Source organism: Penicillium pulvis (genome assembly GCF_028828015.1).
Source record: "Penicillium pulvis strain IBT 33274 chromosome Unknown scaffold_8_segment0_segment0, whole genome shotgun sequence".
In the NCBI taxonomy this organism is placed as follows: Eukaryota; Fungi; Ascomycota; class Eurotiomycetes; order Eurotiales; family Aspergillaceae; genus Penicillium; species Penicillium pulvis.
In genome coordinates, this window is record NW_026643080.1 from 1,337,659 (window position 1) to 1,354,299 (window position 16,641).

The 16,641-nt window shown below is 47.1% G+C and overlaps 4 protein-coding genes across 4 annotated transcripts; 3 read left to right on the plus strand and 1 right to left on the minus strand.

Annotated features, from left to right (window-relative positions):
* Window positions 1-576: 576 nt before the first annotated feature.
* N7503_009909 (uncharacterized protein) lies at window positions 577-3,159 on the plus strand (the record flags this gene model as incomplete). The annotated part of the gene is made up of 1 exon (XM_057069455.1): window positions 577-3,159. The coding sequence occupies one exon, from the start codon at window positions 577-579 to the stop codon at window positions 3,157-3,159; it is 2,583 nt and encodes an 860-aa protein (XP_056916066.1).
* Window positions 3,160-3,660: 501 nt separating this feature from the next.
* On the plus strand, window positions 3,661-9,855 carry N7503_009910 (ankyrin 2-3/unc44; the record flags this gene model as incomplete). The annotated part of the gene is made up of 1 exon (XM_057069456.1): window positions 3,661-9,855. The coding sequence occupies one exon, from the start codon at window positions 3,661-3,663 to the stop codon at window positions 9,853-9,855; it is 6,195 nt and encodes a 2,064-aa protein (XP_056916067.1).
* Window positions 9,856-10,896: 1,041 nt separating this feature from the next.
* On the plus strand, window positions 10,897-11,679 carry N7503_009911 (uncharacterized protein; the record flags this gene model as incomplete). Its single annotated transcript, XM_057069457.1, has 1 exon — window positions 10,897-11,679. One exon carries the CDS (start codon window positions 10,897-10,899, stop codon window positions 11,677-11,679), a length of 783 nt encoding a protein of 260 aa, XP_056916068.1.
* Window positions 11,680-13,039: 1,360 nt separating this feature from the next.
* Window positions 13,040-14,001, minus strand: N7503_009912 (uncharacterized protein; the record flags this gene model as incomplete). Its single annotated transcript, XM_057069458.1, has 4 exons — window positions 13,040-13,206; window positions 13,264-13,512; window positions 13,566-13,660; window positions 13,712-14,001. 4 exons carry the CDS (start codon window positions 13,999-14,001, stop codon window positions 13,040-13,042), a joined length of 801 nt encoding a protein of 266 aa, XP_056916069.1.
* Between the last annotated feature and the right edge of the window lie 2,640 nt (window positions 14,002-16,641).

The following is a 16,641-nucleotide window of genomic DNA, read 5'->3' on the forward strand; positions in this document are numbered from 1 at the left end:
GAATTAGCGCGATTCGGTAACATTCCGCACCTCCGCATCTACGGCCGTCTGGCCTTATCACTACTCAGCCCACTTTCCCCGCTAACAGCTGTCGGCCAAAGATCTAGACGCCCACTGAGCTGCTTTTTGACATCCTAAGATTACTTTGACCTCGAAAGCAGCTGGCGGTTACCTTTGGATCTTTACCCCGGGCCATGGCCGTTGCGCGTGTTTGCTGCTGTCCGACGACGCGGCAGTCTCCAGAAGCAACTCAAGGGAGGACGATATGAACCCATTTGATAGGAGATCGAATTCTCCATACCCACCAAATGTGTCATTAATGCAAGCTCAAACCATAATGGATCCGGTCACCCCATCCTCGCAATCGGATTACGGTGAATTTCCCAGCTTCACCTCGGCCGATGGGGAATTCCAAGCTATCCCCGATGACCCGTCAGACGAGATACCACCTACCACTCCAGATACGCCGAAAGCTATTTTCATACCCGCCAATAATGATGAACACGCACCCGAGTCGCACTGGAACAGTGAACAGATGCCCCCCCTCAAAATCCACCCGTCCGACCGAACGCGCAAATGACATCCGAAGAATACAATGCACAGCTTCTCTCCGATCCCCGAATGGCAAAGTCAAGTGTTGTGAACCCGGAGTTCTTGCAACAATTCTATCGAGAGTCTCGGCTTCACCATCTGTCAACCTGGAAAGCAGAATTGAAGGCGCAGCTACAAGCGGCAGCAAAAGAGAAGCTTCAGTCCCAGGCTCCCAAAAAGAAGCCTGTCCCTGGGGCAAGAAGGTATATTCTCCATGTCGACTTTGATTCATTTTTCGCTGCTGTGGCCCTTCTCAAACACCCGGAACTCCGCAATAAGCCTGTTGCTATTGCGCATGGTTCCGGCTCCGGATCTGAAATCGCGAGCTGCAACTATGTTGCTCGTGGGCAGGGTGTTAAAAATGGCATGTGGATGAAAGGTGCCCTGGAGGTGTGCCCGCAGCTTCAAGTTTTACCGTATGATTTTCCTGCCTACGAAGAGGCTAGTCGGAAGTTCTATAACTCGGTGCTTGCAATTAATGGCGTTGTCCAGAGTGTGAGCATTGATGAAGCTCTCATCGACGTTACTCAGCTGTGTCTAGAGGCAGGGGGCTCAGACGGGAGAGGTGTTTCGGAGGGGTCCGTTGATCGAGAACAGTACAAAGCAGGTGAAATTGCTCAAGAGCTGCGTGACTCAGTTAAGGAGAAGACTGGATGTGCCGTGTCCGTGGGCATTGGTGGTAATATTCTCCAGGCTAAAGTTGCTCTGCGAAAGGCAAAACCCGCGGGGCAATTTCAACTGAAGCCCGAAGCTGTATTGGATTTCATAGGGGAACTGACAGTTCGAGATCTTCCGGGTGTTGGACACAGCTTGAGTGCTAAATTAGAAGACCTTGGAGCGACGTTAGTCAAGGATCTCAGGAATCTCACTCGTGAAAGACTGGTCTCTGGCCTAGGACCCAAGACTGGAATTCGGATGTGGGAATATGCTCGAGGGATCGACAAAACGGAAGTCGGAAACGAGGTTATCAGGAAATCGGTTTCCGCAGAAGTCAATTGGGGCATTCGATTCACCAGTCAAGACCAAGCAGAAGACTTTGTGAAATCCCTCTGTGGCGAGCTCAACCGTCGTCTAGTGGAAAATCTAGTCAAGGGTAAGCAGCTCACCCTCAAGGTTATGCGACGGTCAATGGATGCACCACTGGAACCAGTGAAGCATCTCGGGCATGGGAAATGTGATGTTTTCAACAAAAGCGTCGTTTTGGGCGTCGCCACCAATGCCACTGACATCGTGGCCAAAGAGGCCATCTCAATGTTGAGGAGTTTCAATTTTTCCCCAGGTGATTTGCGAGGGCTTGGTGTCCAGATGACCAAGCTTGAGCCCCTCAAAGCTGGGTCGTCGGCGAATGTCGATAGCAGTCAACGACAGCTCAGCTTTGCGAAATCTCCATCGCGTAAGAAGACTGTCACTGGTGCCGAATCGACGAGTCCGTCGAAGAACAAGGCACCCAGTATAGAATTTCAAACCCCAAGTCGCGCCGTCCACACCACTCCAGACGTTCCAGGATCTCAGTTCATCATGCCTACTCAGGTTGACCCCGCCGTCCTGTCTGAACTTCCTAGCGATATCAGATTGAGACTCGTGGCACAGAGCAAATCTCCTCTTGTAAATCCCGTGTCTCCTACACCAGCTCCAAAGCCCCCTATTCCAGCGCCAGCGCTACCTCCTCAATCTCAGCTCGATCCTGATACGTTGGCAGCTCTACCAGACGACTTGCGTGATGAGGTCCTAGGTTATTATAACCAGTTGCCTTCAATACAGGTTCCACCTACAGTGGACGTAGCACCATCTCCTCCCCCCTTGGAGAATGTTTCCCGTCCATCATCTTCTGGCTCCATTGGGACGAAGAGACCATTCATACCGTCAAAGAGAGGACGTGGCCGTCCTTCAAAATTCTCAAAGATCGACAACAGATCCCAAAGATTGACAAACTTTGTCTCAAGACCAACAACGGCCGTTTCTCTTGTCGAGCCAGACCCTCGCCAACCTTCTCCCGCCGTCGAAGAGCACCATGGGATATCGGCAGATTTTCTAGCTGCACTACCTGAGGATATTAGGCAAGAGATCCTGAATGAGCAACGGCGCTCCTCTTTGGTTCAACAACCCCTCCCAGAACCTGCCCCTGTCGATTCAGGTCCAGATACCGAACCGGAGACGTCTACTTCCATACCCGCACCGGAGGACAAGCGATTGCCATTGCCTCCTCTACCAGAGCGGCCTGTTTTCACATCACAACGTTTGTCACAGTTGCCTGACCTCCGCGGAGCTGTCGGCGAATGGCACTCTGCTTTTGCAAGCCATGGTCCCTATAGTGAGGACGTGAAGGTCTTGTGCGACTACTTGGGTCGTGTAATTGTCGACGAGAAAGATATCGAAAAGGCTGTTGCTGTAGTGCGTTGGCTAATGTGGCTCGTTGGCGAGGATAATGTTGGACGCGGGCCAATGGATAACCAAACTCCGAGGTCTGAGCAGGGCTTGGTCACTTGGATGGAAGCCATCGAGATATTACATATCTGTGTAAACACCGCTTTGGAAGTTAGAGGACTACCTCCGGTGGACTTTGACTAGCCTTGAATGTACATAAGTGCTGACCACGATTTTATGATTGATGATACAGGTGTTCAAAAATGAACGTGACACTATATAGAAGGCCACGATACATATGGCACAATTGACAATCAAGCTATGTTTGCTGGGGATTCAAGTTGATTCGCAATCGAAACTGTCCCGATACACTTCTCTTTTTTTTTGGCTAAATTATTCCAAGGTTATGTACGAAGTTAGCGCTTCCCCACTGCGGCTCCGCTCCAGTTACCCTGTCAGGCTCGAGTTGGTCCCACCAACGGATGAAAGGGGACTTGTCGGATATGCGGCTCAAATGACACGCTATTGATGCGCTAAGATCTTAGCGCATGGCTTTGAGTCATGTTTGCTTTCCTTGCGAATTTCCCACAAATGATTTAGGACAGTGAGCTGCCCAGGACAGAAACCGTTTGGGGGAAAAAAAACCACCAGACTACCCACCAGTTCGGAGACCCGCGGAAAGCAAGTCTCCTGGAGACGTCGACCATGAGACAATCCAACTCTGATGAAAGTGAGACGGTAGTCATTGGACCCGAAGACATCCGCGACTATAACCCAGACAACATACTCCCACTGCCAGCCAACAAGTTGTGTGATATTGAAAAGTGGTTACAGCCCACTCCATACAACTTCGAACGAAGTGAATTTTGCAGACATCGTGCCTCATATCTCGCGGGAACCGGTACTTGGCTCAAGTCAACAAAAGTCTATCAGCAGTGGCACTCAACAGCTTGTGACAACGGATTATTATGGATCAAAGGCATTCCAGGTTCCGGCAAGTCCGTTATGGCTGCTTCAATCATTGATCAGCTATGCAAAGAGGATGTGCCGGTCATTTATTTCTTCTTTCGACAAATCATCGATGCAAACCATAAGCCAATCGCTGCTTTGCGAGACTGGATATGCCAAGTGTTGCACTATAGTCCTTTACTACAGGCCAAACTCGAGAAATACCTCGATGCAAGGAAGTCTCTTGAGAGCCTCTCTCTAAGTGATCTTTGGAAAGACCTTAGGCTGGCGCTGGGGTCTATCCCTAGGGCCTACTGCATCATCGATGCCTTAGATGAGATGGACCGAGGGAACGAGAAGTTCCTACACGCTCTGGTAGAGCTAGGCCAGTGGCGTCCATCGAATTTGAAGGTGTTGATGACTTCACGGCCAATACCTTCCTTGGAGGCCTCACTACGAGGGTTCTCAATTCCGCAGGTTCGCTTAGAAGAGCGACTAGTGGACCTCGACATTGCCTCCTACGTCCAGTACAAACTTCGAAACTCGTCTATCTCTGACGAATATTGGAGTATGATAGAAGAAGCGGTTCCCGGTCGGGCCAATGGTTTATTTCTGTTTGCAAAACTAGCAATGGACGCCTTCTTAGAACCTGGCGCTGATACGCATGAGGTGCTCAAGACCTTACCGATGGACCTTAACACCACATATAATGATCTATTACGCGAGAATGCAAAGCGTTCAGATATTCCAGCCGAGATTCAGCTGCTTACCCTGCAGTTTGTGACTCATGCGACACGGCCACTGCGTCTCCTTGATATTGCAGAAATGATGACCACTATACGCACCCCAGATCAGCCACGCAACCTGAAAGAAACCAAGGAATTGGTAAGGGCCGCTTGCGACCCACTAGTTGAGATTCTTCCTGATGAGACCGTGTCAGTCATTCATCACTCATTCACCGAGTTTCTAAAGGGGTTCACCCGCTCGAAGTTTTCGAATGATTCTGAGTACCCTGTCCTTCAACTTGGCCCGACCAATCACCGCCTTGCGGTAGCCTGTTTGGACTATCTCCAATCGGGGTGTCTTGAAATCCTATGGGAAAGGAAACACATGGCTCATACTTCCTGGAAGGAAGAAAAGGCAAAGAAAAGTGAAGTGCGATTACAATATCCATTCTTGGAATACGCTTCAAAGAACTGGTACACACATATACTTCGAGCAGCAGAAGCAGGCTCAGATATTTCTTCCTTTAACCCTGTTATTGATAACTTGTTTTCTGATTCAAGGAGATGTAAACTTTGGCTTCATCTCGCGTGGCCCGGTATACGCATCGAAAACATCTCACCACTCCACATCGCCGCTAAGACTGGGCTGGCCCAGTATGCAAATTATATCCTCGAGACCGGTAACATTCTGGTTTCGAACAAGGATCTTGCAAGTGATTGTATGGAACTGGCTGCATTTCATGGACATGCAGATGTGGTTCAGGTTCTCATTGATCATGGGGTCAACCCAAATATTGAGATCTACGAAGGCTTAAAGCCCCTACATCGAGCTGGTGAGTACAATCATGCTGATCTAGTCAAGGTCCTACTCAATGCTGGGGTCGATCCTTTGACCGCCAAAGACACGAGTAGGGTGAGCAGATCTAATTACTGGAAAGGCCACACGGCATTGATGTATGCTTGCCGTGGCGGTCATATTGAGGCTGTTGCCGAGTTCCTGCCGTTTCTTCAGAATCGCGAGCACCTTCACCGAGCTCTTCATTGGGCAGCGGAAAAAGGGCAGGGAGACGTCGTGAATCTACTTCTCCAGCAACCTGATGTCGACGTCAATGCGATATTGCGAGAGAGCACCGCACTGTTCAAGGCATGCAGGTCCATGGACCTCAAAACCATCCAAGTCTTGGTAGACGCCGGCGCAGATCCAAATATCTTCGGCCATAATTCCGGAAGCGAGTTTGTGCCGCGGGGGCTAGGGATGATGGCCTCAGCAACCACACTCCCCCCGAGCATGGACCGTAGTAGGAGACTCACACCTCTACATATTCTGATAGAATCTCCCATCAGACCCAACAAAGCTTCGCCCCAATTCGCAACATTGTTACTGAACGCAGGTGCGAATCTGCACCTAACAACTCCAGAAGGATCAACGGCTTTACACCTTGCCTGTGAATTCAATATCAGCCTCATCAAACCCCTGTTAGAAGCAGGTGCAGACCCCACTGCCGAAAACAATGCTGGTGAAACACCGATTCACAAAAAGGGAATAGCGAATCGAGAGACTTTGGACCTGCTTCTAGCGAGTGGTAAAGTTGACATCAATAAATATCGAAGCACAGATGGCAAGACGCCACTGCTTTGCCATATTGCGCATTTCGGCTGCGACGAGGCTCTCCAGTTTCTGGCGTACAAGCCAGATGTCAATGCCAAGGACCTTGATGGAAATAGTGCTCTGCATTTGCTTCTTCACAGCCAAATTAACAATGATGTACTCGGCGCTTTATTGTCCGCGGGCGCTGATCCAAAAGCCAGGAACAAACGAGGCAATACGCCGCTGCACGAAATCCATGCTGGTGCAAAAATTTCTACTGTTGAGAAACTTATGCACGCTGGTGCGGACCTTGAGTCTCGAAACAACAAGGGCGAGTCGGTTTTGTTTGCTCAATTCGGATCAAAATCACATGGAAGATATGCTTTAGACCTTGTCAGCATACTTATCAACTTAGGTGCCCGGATTGATTGCCGTGACAATCAGGGTCGAACCTTGTGGCATCGCAGCATTGATCAGAAAAGTGGGACCAGGCGGCTTCAAAGCTCTGACAATATTAGACACCTAGATCTTCTCAAAAAAGTTGGCTTAGACCCTCTGATGGCGGACTACGAAGGGAACACGCCTCTGCATCAAGCTGCTTTTGACAAAGGCATCAAAGAGAAACTGGAATTCCTGAGATCCCTGATCAGTATGGGCATGGATTTAAACCAGGCCAATGACCAAGGCAGAACAATATTACACGTTTTGTGCTCTTTCAACGATGACGATTCGCGCGATGGCCCGAGAAAACAAGCCATTTCTTATGTTCTCAAGCTCTGCTTTAGTCCGAGTCCGAGTGACATCCAGGGGATTCAGCCAATACATCTTGCTGCGACCATCTCAGAAAGTCTTGTTCATATGCTCCTCAATGCTGGAGCTGATCTATTGGCATCCACCCACGAAAAGATGACAGTTCTCCATCTTGCTGCGCGCTCCCGTCAGTCTGGCATCGTGGGCATGGTACTCTCTCAAATCTTCAAGCTCGAGAACATGGCGCGCATCCAGTTTGTCAATCAAACTGACACGGACCAAAAAACAGCGCTCCATTATGCATGCCGTTCCGGTCAGCTGGAATCTGTCAAGTCATTGCTTGAAGCTGGAGCAGATCCCAATGCTCTTGACAAGAACGGGATGCCCCCCTTTGCGTCGTCGGCGGAGTTTGAAGAAGAAGCCACGTTATGGGAACATCACCCTTCAATGACAGGACTGAATGCTGCTGGTCTCACGGTGATGGATAGATCTCGTCCATTCAATGACCCACCTGAAGTCAAAGCCCCATCCCGAAAACACTCAGCTCATAGTGGCCCCAGTTTGGTTATCACAGAGCACCATACTACGCGAGTGGGTGATATAATGGACCTACTGATCGAGTATGGTGCTATCCTTGATAGTGCTTCTCACGCTTTGAAAGCTGTCTGGCTCAAAGCAGTGGAGGGTGGACATGGCTATACTGTGTCTTGCCTAGAGTCCAGGCTTGGGTGCTTCCCCGAAACAAAGAAAGTTACCGATCATCCTGATCTTCAATTAAAAATCCTCATGGTCCATGATAAATATGATGTAGCCAAGGAGGCTTTGAGAGAGGAAGTCAAGCATAAAGAAGGGCAAGGACAACCGGAAGCCCAGGTATCCTCGGCTTTGGCAGAGACTCTGAAGACTGCATTGGCATCCAGATATTACGACCTATTTGAAGAGGTTGCTGCGAGTAAAAGGTATCTATCTCTTCACCAGAAATGTGGCGATACGGCTTTGAATACTCTTGCAAATGGGGGCTTTAGTGACATTCTCGCTCGAGTTTGTACCCCAGAAATCGCGAGAAAATTGGATGACACAGGCCGTTACAGAAGGCAAGATGCAGAAAAGGAAGGGCGTATCACTAGGTCCTTTTCACCTTTGATAATATCCGCCTGCACTCGCCGACTTCCTAACATGCGCGTCCTGAAGCTGATTGTTGAGGATTTTGGCGTGAGTCTCAATGCTAGAAGCGTCAAATACACGTTGGGCATTTACACAGAGTCAAGGAGAACTGGTGCCCTTCATTATCTGGCTTGTGGGCACTTTTGGTGGCAAGTGGACAAAGCTTTGCCATTTCTGATTACGAAAGGTGCAAATCTCGAGGCCCTGGACGATCACAGGAGGACGCCTCTTCACATTGCACTTGAGTCCAAGAAACCATTTGCCAAAGAGGCAGTCAGGATCCTCATTGAAGCTGGCGCGAATGTCAATGCGGTTCAGGGTGATGGTGTCACCTGCCTGTCAAAGGCCAAAATGGACATCGACTTGGTCAAGCTTCTTGTCACGCATGGCGCTGAAGTAGATACAGCCGCCATAATCACTGCGTTAGAAGCTAGCCACATCGAAATTCTGGAGATCCTACTTTCTCGCTGTGACTACGCCAACCTGAGGCATGTTGGCCGCATGAAGCTGAGATTGGATGACCCCGCAATGGCTGATGCTAGAGTACCCCTGTTGCTATATGCGTCTATATTTGATTTTCACGATCACGAAGCTGCAAGTCTTGAAATAAAACAATATATGGTCGAAAGTCTTCTTCGACGTGGAGCAGACCCATTCGCTACTTGTTCTTGGATTAGCAAACTGTCAACATCACGTGGTAGCAGATTTCGTCCCCATTCTCCATTGGCAAAGAGAAATACGAAGAGCTTGCCGAAACAAGGTTCCACTGTGATCCATGAAGTTGTAAGGGGTGGTCACATTGTGGAGCCATTCCTCCAGATACAATCCCTAGACCTTGAACGCCGTGATGGAAATGGAAGCACTCTGCTCTTAGCTGCATCTGAAAATATTGACAGGCCGGATAACCCGATGAGAAGGAAACCCAATGACGAAGACATAGGAGCAAGATTTGTCTTTCAAAAGCTCATTGACCTCGGGGCCGATGTCATGGCACAAGACGACGATGGGAAGACAATCCTGCACCACATAGTAGGACGTGAGCGATCCGGACTACGTTGTAATTTGGATGTTGCATTTTCCGAAATTTTCACGAGTATTCTCAGCAATAACCCCAGCCTCGTCCATCAAGTCGACCTGGCCGGTGAAACGGCCCTACATCACGCAATGCGCGCTGATTCTCACACGTATGCTACGATTTTACTGGACTACGGAGCCGATCCCCTAAAGCCTGACTCCAACGGAGATACGGGCCTCCACCATATAGCCCGCTCAAGTCATTGGGACACATCATTAATGCAACGACTGGTGGACTATGGCATCGATATAAATGCCCGAAACAATTGTGGAGAAACACCTCTCTTCAAATACCTTGAATTCAATAGCTATATACGCTATCGTTCTAAAAAAGCCAACCTCTCGCCTGTACCAAATGCGGAAGCAGAGCAGCTCGACGATCCAATATTGAAGCAGTTCTTAGAAAATGGTGCTGATATTTTCCTATGCGACAAACATGGGTCATCATTGCTTCATTTGCTTGCAAGCCGCGGTATTGGAAGAAGGGGCAAACACCCTCCCGTGGATCTCATCAAGCGATTCCAATATTTGATGAAGCTAGGAATGGATCCTATGGCTGAGGATGGGATGCAAAGGACAAGTTTGGATGTTGCTGCTGCCTGTGAGAATGAGTATATTTTGAAGCTGTTTGAGAGAAAGCCAATGGGTTAGAACGCCGAGCTTCCTGTTATGAGTGGATTTGTTAGTTCGTGGTTTGAGGCGCTTCTGTATAGAACGATTATTTTCATGTGAAAATGTATAGCTGCTTCTATGCAATCTGAAATTGTGTATCTCAAAGCTATTAGATTGATAACATCGCGATTTCATGCGACCTAGCCTGACACGGGCTGAGTTATGTTTGGAGTCAAAGAATCCAATCTAGCACTAGGCACGCTCCCCCGGACGCCTCTACAACACTTGAGAATTAGGAACTTGAATTCACCCAGCTTCCAAACTCAGAAAGATCTGCCCCCCCCCCTCAACAACTCAACAAACCCTGAGCTATTACTTCCTCATCTTTGCCGCCACCGCTGCGTACGTTTAACTCACTTTAAACAAGCCAATAAGGCTAGTGGAATCTAATAATATAGTACAGATATGGTCGTTTTTGTCAGCAACGCGCCAGCAGCAACGAACTAGAGTTTAAAGTCTTTGCCAAGACATTAATCAAATTCTACGATATCAGTAATAACAAATTGCATTGTCAGTCTATGTTGAGAACTATCATTCGGTTCCTTTACTTGTCTATCAAAGGCATTGTTTTTGCCTTAGACAATCTGTTTGCCTGCAGCGTAGATATCAGTTCCATGAGTAGCTTAGTCTTCGCCATAAAGGGTGTAGGTAACAGGACAAAGGTCTTGACTCCATTGTGAGACAAAGTCATTGACTCTGAGGACTATTCCTGTCAAGACATTGTCTATTGTGATCAAGGCTTTGATCACCAAACAAATATAGTATTCTGTCGTAAAAGTAAACATGCCACAATGAATTCGAGTCCAAAATATATAAGAGACAGAACCAACTCTCTCTCAAGTGGCTTATCAACAGACAATATCAATCACTTAAACAATCACTATCATCACTCTTCTTCTTCTTCTTTTTCCTCCTCACCAAGAAAAGTCAAGACCTCTAGCATTCAACTTTGAAAAACAGCTACTTAACATATCTACATCAACTACTTCTACTCTTGACAATTCACTTGAAAACGCATCAATGGCTGGAAACCCTACTAGAACAGTGCCTACTCGGCCTCCTCTTTATGGCGCTATTGAAGAGGAGGGAGCCCAGCGCCGACGATGGATTGATGACCCAAGTGAGCCCGAATGCTTCATCCAACGATCCACACTGACTTATTCCCAGATCGTTGATAGATACGAAGGCATGGGATTCTCAACCCGGCCGGTCGACCCCGAGCTTGATTTCGAGGCACACGTGTTGACGGAAATCAAGGAACTTGAGCAGAAAGAGGTAATCACTTCTGTTCGAGAGTATGAGAACTTCGAGCTGGACACCCCTTTGCTAGCCTGGTCGGGATGCACAGGATCAGGTGTTATTATTATCGACGTTATGATGCGGTCTCGGCCAGGTGCAAACATCACCCGTGAGATGATGGACGATGTGCCACATGCTTCTTGTATTACCCAGGCCTTATACGAAAGGGACTTTATACTCGATGATCTACGCTCCATTTTCGTCAGTGATATCATTAACAGAGACACTGTCGGCTTCTTTCACGAGCATATTTACGACGAGAGGTTTTATGACGACTTTCCTGGTCAGACCTCTGTACCTCAGACTTGGGAGCATGGATCCCCGGAGTATGATGGTTTGCTCGGTACTCGTATAGGTAAGGTCGTTGCATACTTGGTTCTTGGGGCGTTTCCACGAGGCACTCGTCGGATTTCTCGGATTGTTACTTACTCATCTAAAGGGAAAAACTATATTCATATGCGCTTCGATCTTGATATGCGTTTTGACATCGAGGAGGTTGCTTGAGGTATTCTCAATGGTGGCTGATATTTGACATGCGAGATTGTTGATAGATCAGCTCATTCTTTTCTTTTTGTTTTTATCTTTTTTGCTTCGGGTCAAGAGGCAAGAAATGACGTCTTTGCCTGCGCTCACGCGTTCAATAGATGGTCTTCTTATTTGACAAGTTTCACCTATTTCGAGAATAGTAATCAAACTAACACTAGGCTATAATTAGTCTTTCTTTGCCATGAAACCTAGAAGCATTAAGCTATTCTTGTCAACGCAGGAATCGAGGTGATTGTTTCCCTGTATTACTGCTTCACCTGTCGCAGATCCTCGTCTTTTTTTGCCGGCCTTCGCAATATCACATACATACTTTTTGCTTCTACTGCTCCTTTGAGTTCGCTCACACACCAAGGTTTGATTTGTCATCCGTCAGTCACACTTTGACCGAGACATTTTTTTCGTTACTTGAGTTTCTTTGTTTCGAAATCAAGATAAACCTCCAAACCTTCTATCTATTCATACTCAGTTCCCTCTTTGTGAGAAAATTTGTAGCCTTGAGTCATCATGGCAAAAGCCTTGAAGTCTGACAGTTTGGTAAATATCATATGGTCTATTCAGTCCGATGCCTTACAAGGTATAAAGACCAGGCCAACCCGTCGCTCATCGTTGGAGCACGTTTTGAACAAATTGAGGATTGGCCGTACAGATTCGCGTTACCGCAAACACCTCAGTCACCACGATGACGATCCTAGCTAACTCTCATGTTTTCGAGATCCAGAAGCGGCCTGCATGAGAATAGGTCCTACGGTGCGGACTTGTTCAGGATATTGACGGACTAACGCGGGATAACTTCCACTATCTATGCGTTCGAGGTTCCTTTCCAGTAACTGCTGCCTCAACAATGCTCACATATCGGGCGACCAAATGACCCATGTGGGGAATGATGAATGTGAATGAGACGTGGCTTGCTGGATACTTCTTTCCGGGGCCTTTCGGGTTACTCAACCGGTCTGTTTTATTGTGCAATGCTCTTGCGCTAGGCGCGACCCAGATGCACTTTGATAATGAGGTTATTGTAGACATTTGCTATGGTTACTGTGATATATTATTCGTGCTTGTCATTTGCTTTTTCCTGTCTTTCGTTCGAGGGCGTGAGGCCTCTCTTATCGCTGGGTACTCTTTCCCAATTTTTACTTTGGTTCCGTTTCAATCAGTTTGCTAGTACAGTAACTTATCTTCGTTTGACCCCCAGCATCAATTTAAATGGTTCATTGTGCTCTCCTTTGAATACATGTCTTTCTCTTCATCTTTCCCACTCCCACTTCGAATACATAAAGTACCTCCGTCAAAAAAACATCAAATTATAAACATTAGTCCCTTAATAATTATAGTCAACACCTGTCTCATTCTTTTCATAACTCTGGTTCACTCTTCCAAGTTGCCTCGCTAAATTTCCCTTCCGTGCATCGATAGCTGCGTTCATGTAGTCCCACCCATCCTCCTTACCATCCTGGTCAAACTTCTTAACCTTGACCTTGGTCCCCGCTATAAAGGTGTCCAATTAGTGCATGTCCATGCATACCCATACGAATAATAACTCACGAAGACCGCTCAGTTCTCCATTGATGTAAATATTCTCCCATTGATTCTTCGGCGAAGAATAGAGCTCATGCGCGATAGTGAGGTATCCATACTTCTTGCCCTTGGAATTCCACCAGTTCCACGTATCGGTATGGATCGGTCCGTGTGCAAATCGGTGGACGCCTTCCAGGTTGCGGAAATACATCATGGTAATGATATGGTTTCCGGCAGAGCGCTCATCTGCTCCCATCATGGTTTTTGAACCGAGGACTACTTTGAAATCAGCTTTTCGAAACGCATTCAGTGCACAGGATTTATCTGACATCCATATGTCTCTCTTTCCTTCGCTAGCTGGGCATACATATTCTGTGCCAGTGTGGCGATCTCGCGAGCTCCAGGAGCGAGAATTCCCAGAGGGCTTTGTGAATATGTTAGAATCGCCCTTTATGAAGTAGGCCCTCATACTTACTGATTTGACCTTGTGATGAGTTGGAAAGAAACCACGTTCTCGTCGGCTGGTTTGCTGGAATACACTCCTTCCGAATTGGGGATTTGCCCAGTGAATTTCCCCATGATGACATTATCCATGAAGCGGTTCCTTTTCAGACCCATTGTCATGAGGAAGGTATCGGTGACTCGGTACGACAGAATGACCATAGCTGGTAGAATTGCATAGAAAGCAGGGAGAGCCAGCACGGCTAGGCCTTGGGCAACCGCACCAAGCAATAGCCATGAAGAGATGGAGAGCTGGTCTCTCATTATCTAACTTCATATCAGCTAATATCCACAGAAGAGCTTTTTAGGAGATCCTCACGTTAAATAAGGTGGTCATTGCTTTACTTTTGGCCGCTGCTGCTGTAGGGTGCCCAGGCGGCGGAAGCATCGGCTGAAGTGGTTCCTCATCTGCCATACTTGATTTAGACTATGCAAAAACCTTGGCAATTAATATAGTTTATGAGGCAATCTCAAACGGAATTATTGAAACTGAGAAGCGTTTGTGTGGCGGGAAAGATTGACACAATATGCCGAATGTTGGGAATACGAACATCGGCGACACATCATCTTTATACTTTGGTCACGAGATCAAGTTGCTGACCTCCCCGTGCTAAGGCTCGGGGAAACAAAATAATAAAGGCATTCTGACTGGGTAATACAAAGTTATGGCCCCCTGCTCGTAAGCACTAGTGTGAAATGGACGCTCCTCGATCAATCCATCCCTCTTTCGGCACAAGTACGCGCACTCATCGATTAAACCAACGGTCTAGGCTTCGGCCGAGTGGATTCCATTGGTAAGAAATTGAAAGTCACTTTGAAACCCTGGTGCGTTTGACCATGGATATGAATGAATCGCATAAGACCGCCTACTTCGAGTCCTTTCGCAATGCTCACCTTTCATTATTCGCTAGCACTAGCTAGATCGCCTTATGCCACGTATCGCAACGCTCAGCTTACGTCATGAACAGCTGAAAGGGAAACTATCTTTCCTGGACACCAACTAGTATACACGAGGCTTTTAGACAAAGAACCACATTTTGCGCTGATTTTGATGGATTAAATTTGACCTCGGGAGTAACGTAACTACCCCAGACACCTCGGGTGGTACCAGACATGCGTCACTCTTCTTAGGTTGTACTAAGACGCTCTGGACTAGTATGCTTCCAAGCTATCCGGTCTTTGTTGGTTTTTCTGCTATATATATCTCAGAACGAATTTAGCTTCGGGCATCACATTATATGGAGCGGTATGCAGTGACGACGTCGATATAAATTTATGGCGACCGAGATGTCCGGCAATCTGACTTACATCCTTAATGCAATTATACAATCAAGCTTACGACGGCGTGCTCGCATACTGTAATGATTTCAATCTAAACTAGGTTGCTATCAGCTGTGCGTATCCATATTTATTATAAATATCCTTCAACTGTGCAGTGGCGCCCGAAGTCACCTTCTCCACTAGTCCCATAGAGAAGCTCCTTCAACCACGAGCCACAGGATTGTATGAGCCTAATTATGTGTTTTTAAAATACATCACATATTTTTTCTGTTGTTTAAAAACATCGGGTGAAATATAGGCCTCCATAAAATCCCCTATCGTTTACATGCTTAGCACTCATGTGCATTGATAAATCGTTGACGTCATATTTATCAGTACTTCGTTGTTTTGTATAGGTAGGCATGAATGAAACCATATGTCATTATTTAACCAGACTCACTACCCAACAATTATATCAACAATGGGGTTTCCGGATCTTCAACCTATCTTGCAAAGCCTTCTGGATTCAGGTAGATATTCAGACCTCACGATAGCATGCGGAGGGCAGAAATTCCAGGTACACCGTGCGATAGTGTGTCCCCAATCATCATTCTTTGAGGCTGCAGTCAAAGGAGGATTCAAAGTAAAGCGAACGTTTTCCGCTGTGGTTGGTGCATGTGGCTAATATCTTGAAAAGGAAGCTATCCACTCACATATTGATCTACCGGATGATGATCTAGCAACTATTCAACGAGTAGTTTCCTTCCTTTACCGTCAAGACTATGAGGACACGGATGGCTCGCAAATTCAGGATCAGAAGTGCCCCTCAGGTAATAACATGGAACCTCATGCAGTCATGTGGAACAACTTCGCAGTTTTTATCGCGGCCGATAAATTCGACATGCCGCCTCTCAAGGCTCTTGCGAGGTCTCGCATTATAAGTTGGGTTGACAAATGGGCAAAGGAGTCTCCATTGGTCGTGCAAGAAATTTGGAAGACTATTCCCCCTCATGAGACCCAGCTTCAAGAAGCCATAATCAAGGTGCTTTCAAGGGACGCCCAAAGCTTCCTCGCCCATGATGAAAGCATGGTAGTTATGACAGATATACCTGAGATCACTATTGCCGTGCTAAGGAAAGTTGTCGAGGGAAATAGTTCACTCAAACCTCAACGGTCGGGGGCGCTAAGGAAATTTGGACGACTATATTGAAGTAAGCGGTGTATCGTGATTATGAAAATTATCTACCTACTCTACAAGCACAATGGTATCCAAGCCCTTCAACGCTGGAATTATTGGATTATTGGTTACGGCCTTACTACCCATCAATGGTCTAGTTTTCGATTTGAACTGGCCCATCCGTCTAACCGTAAGTGCACCTTCAAGTCCAATCTCCGCTTAGTATGGGTACGAATGTCATCCATGGATGCGATATATTATGGGTTATTTGTTTTATATATTTTGATTCGGGAGTGCGGATTTATATTAAAATGTCTACTTCCAAGGTTCCAAGGTTCAATGGAATCGGGGAGAAGTTGGACCATAGAGATTGAACGGTATTCAGGGTGGCAATGTTCCAATCTGCATCCTGATTCAATGGTGGGTATATTAAAGTCAACTCCGAAATACACTTCTTTATGAACGAG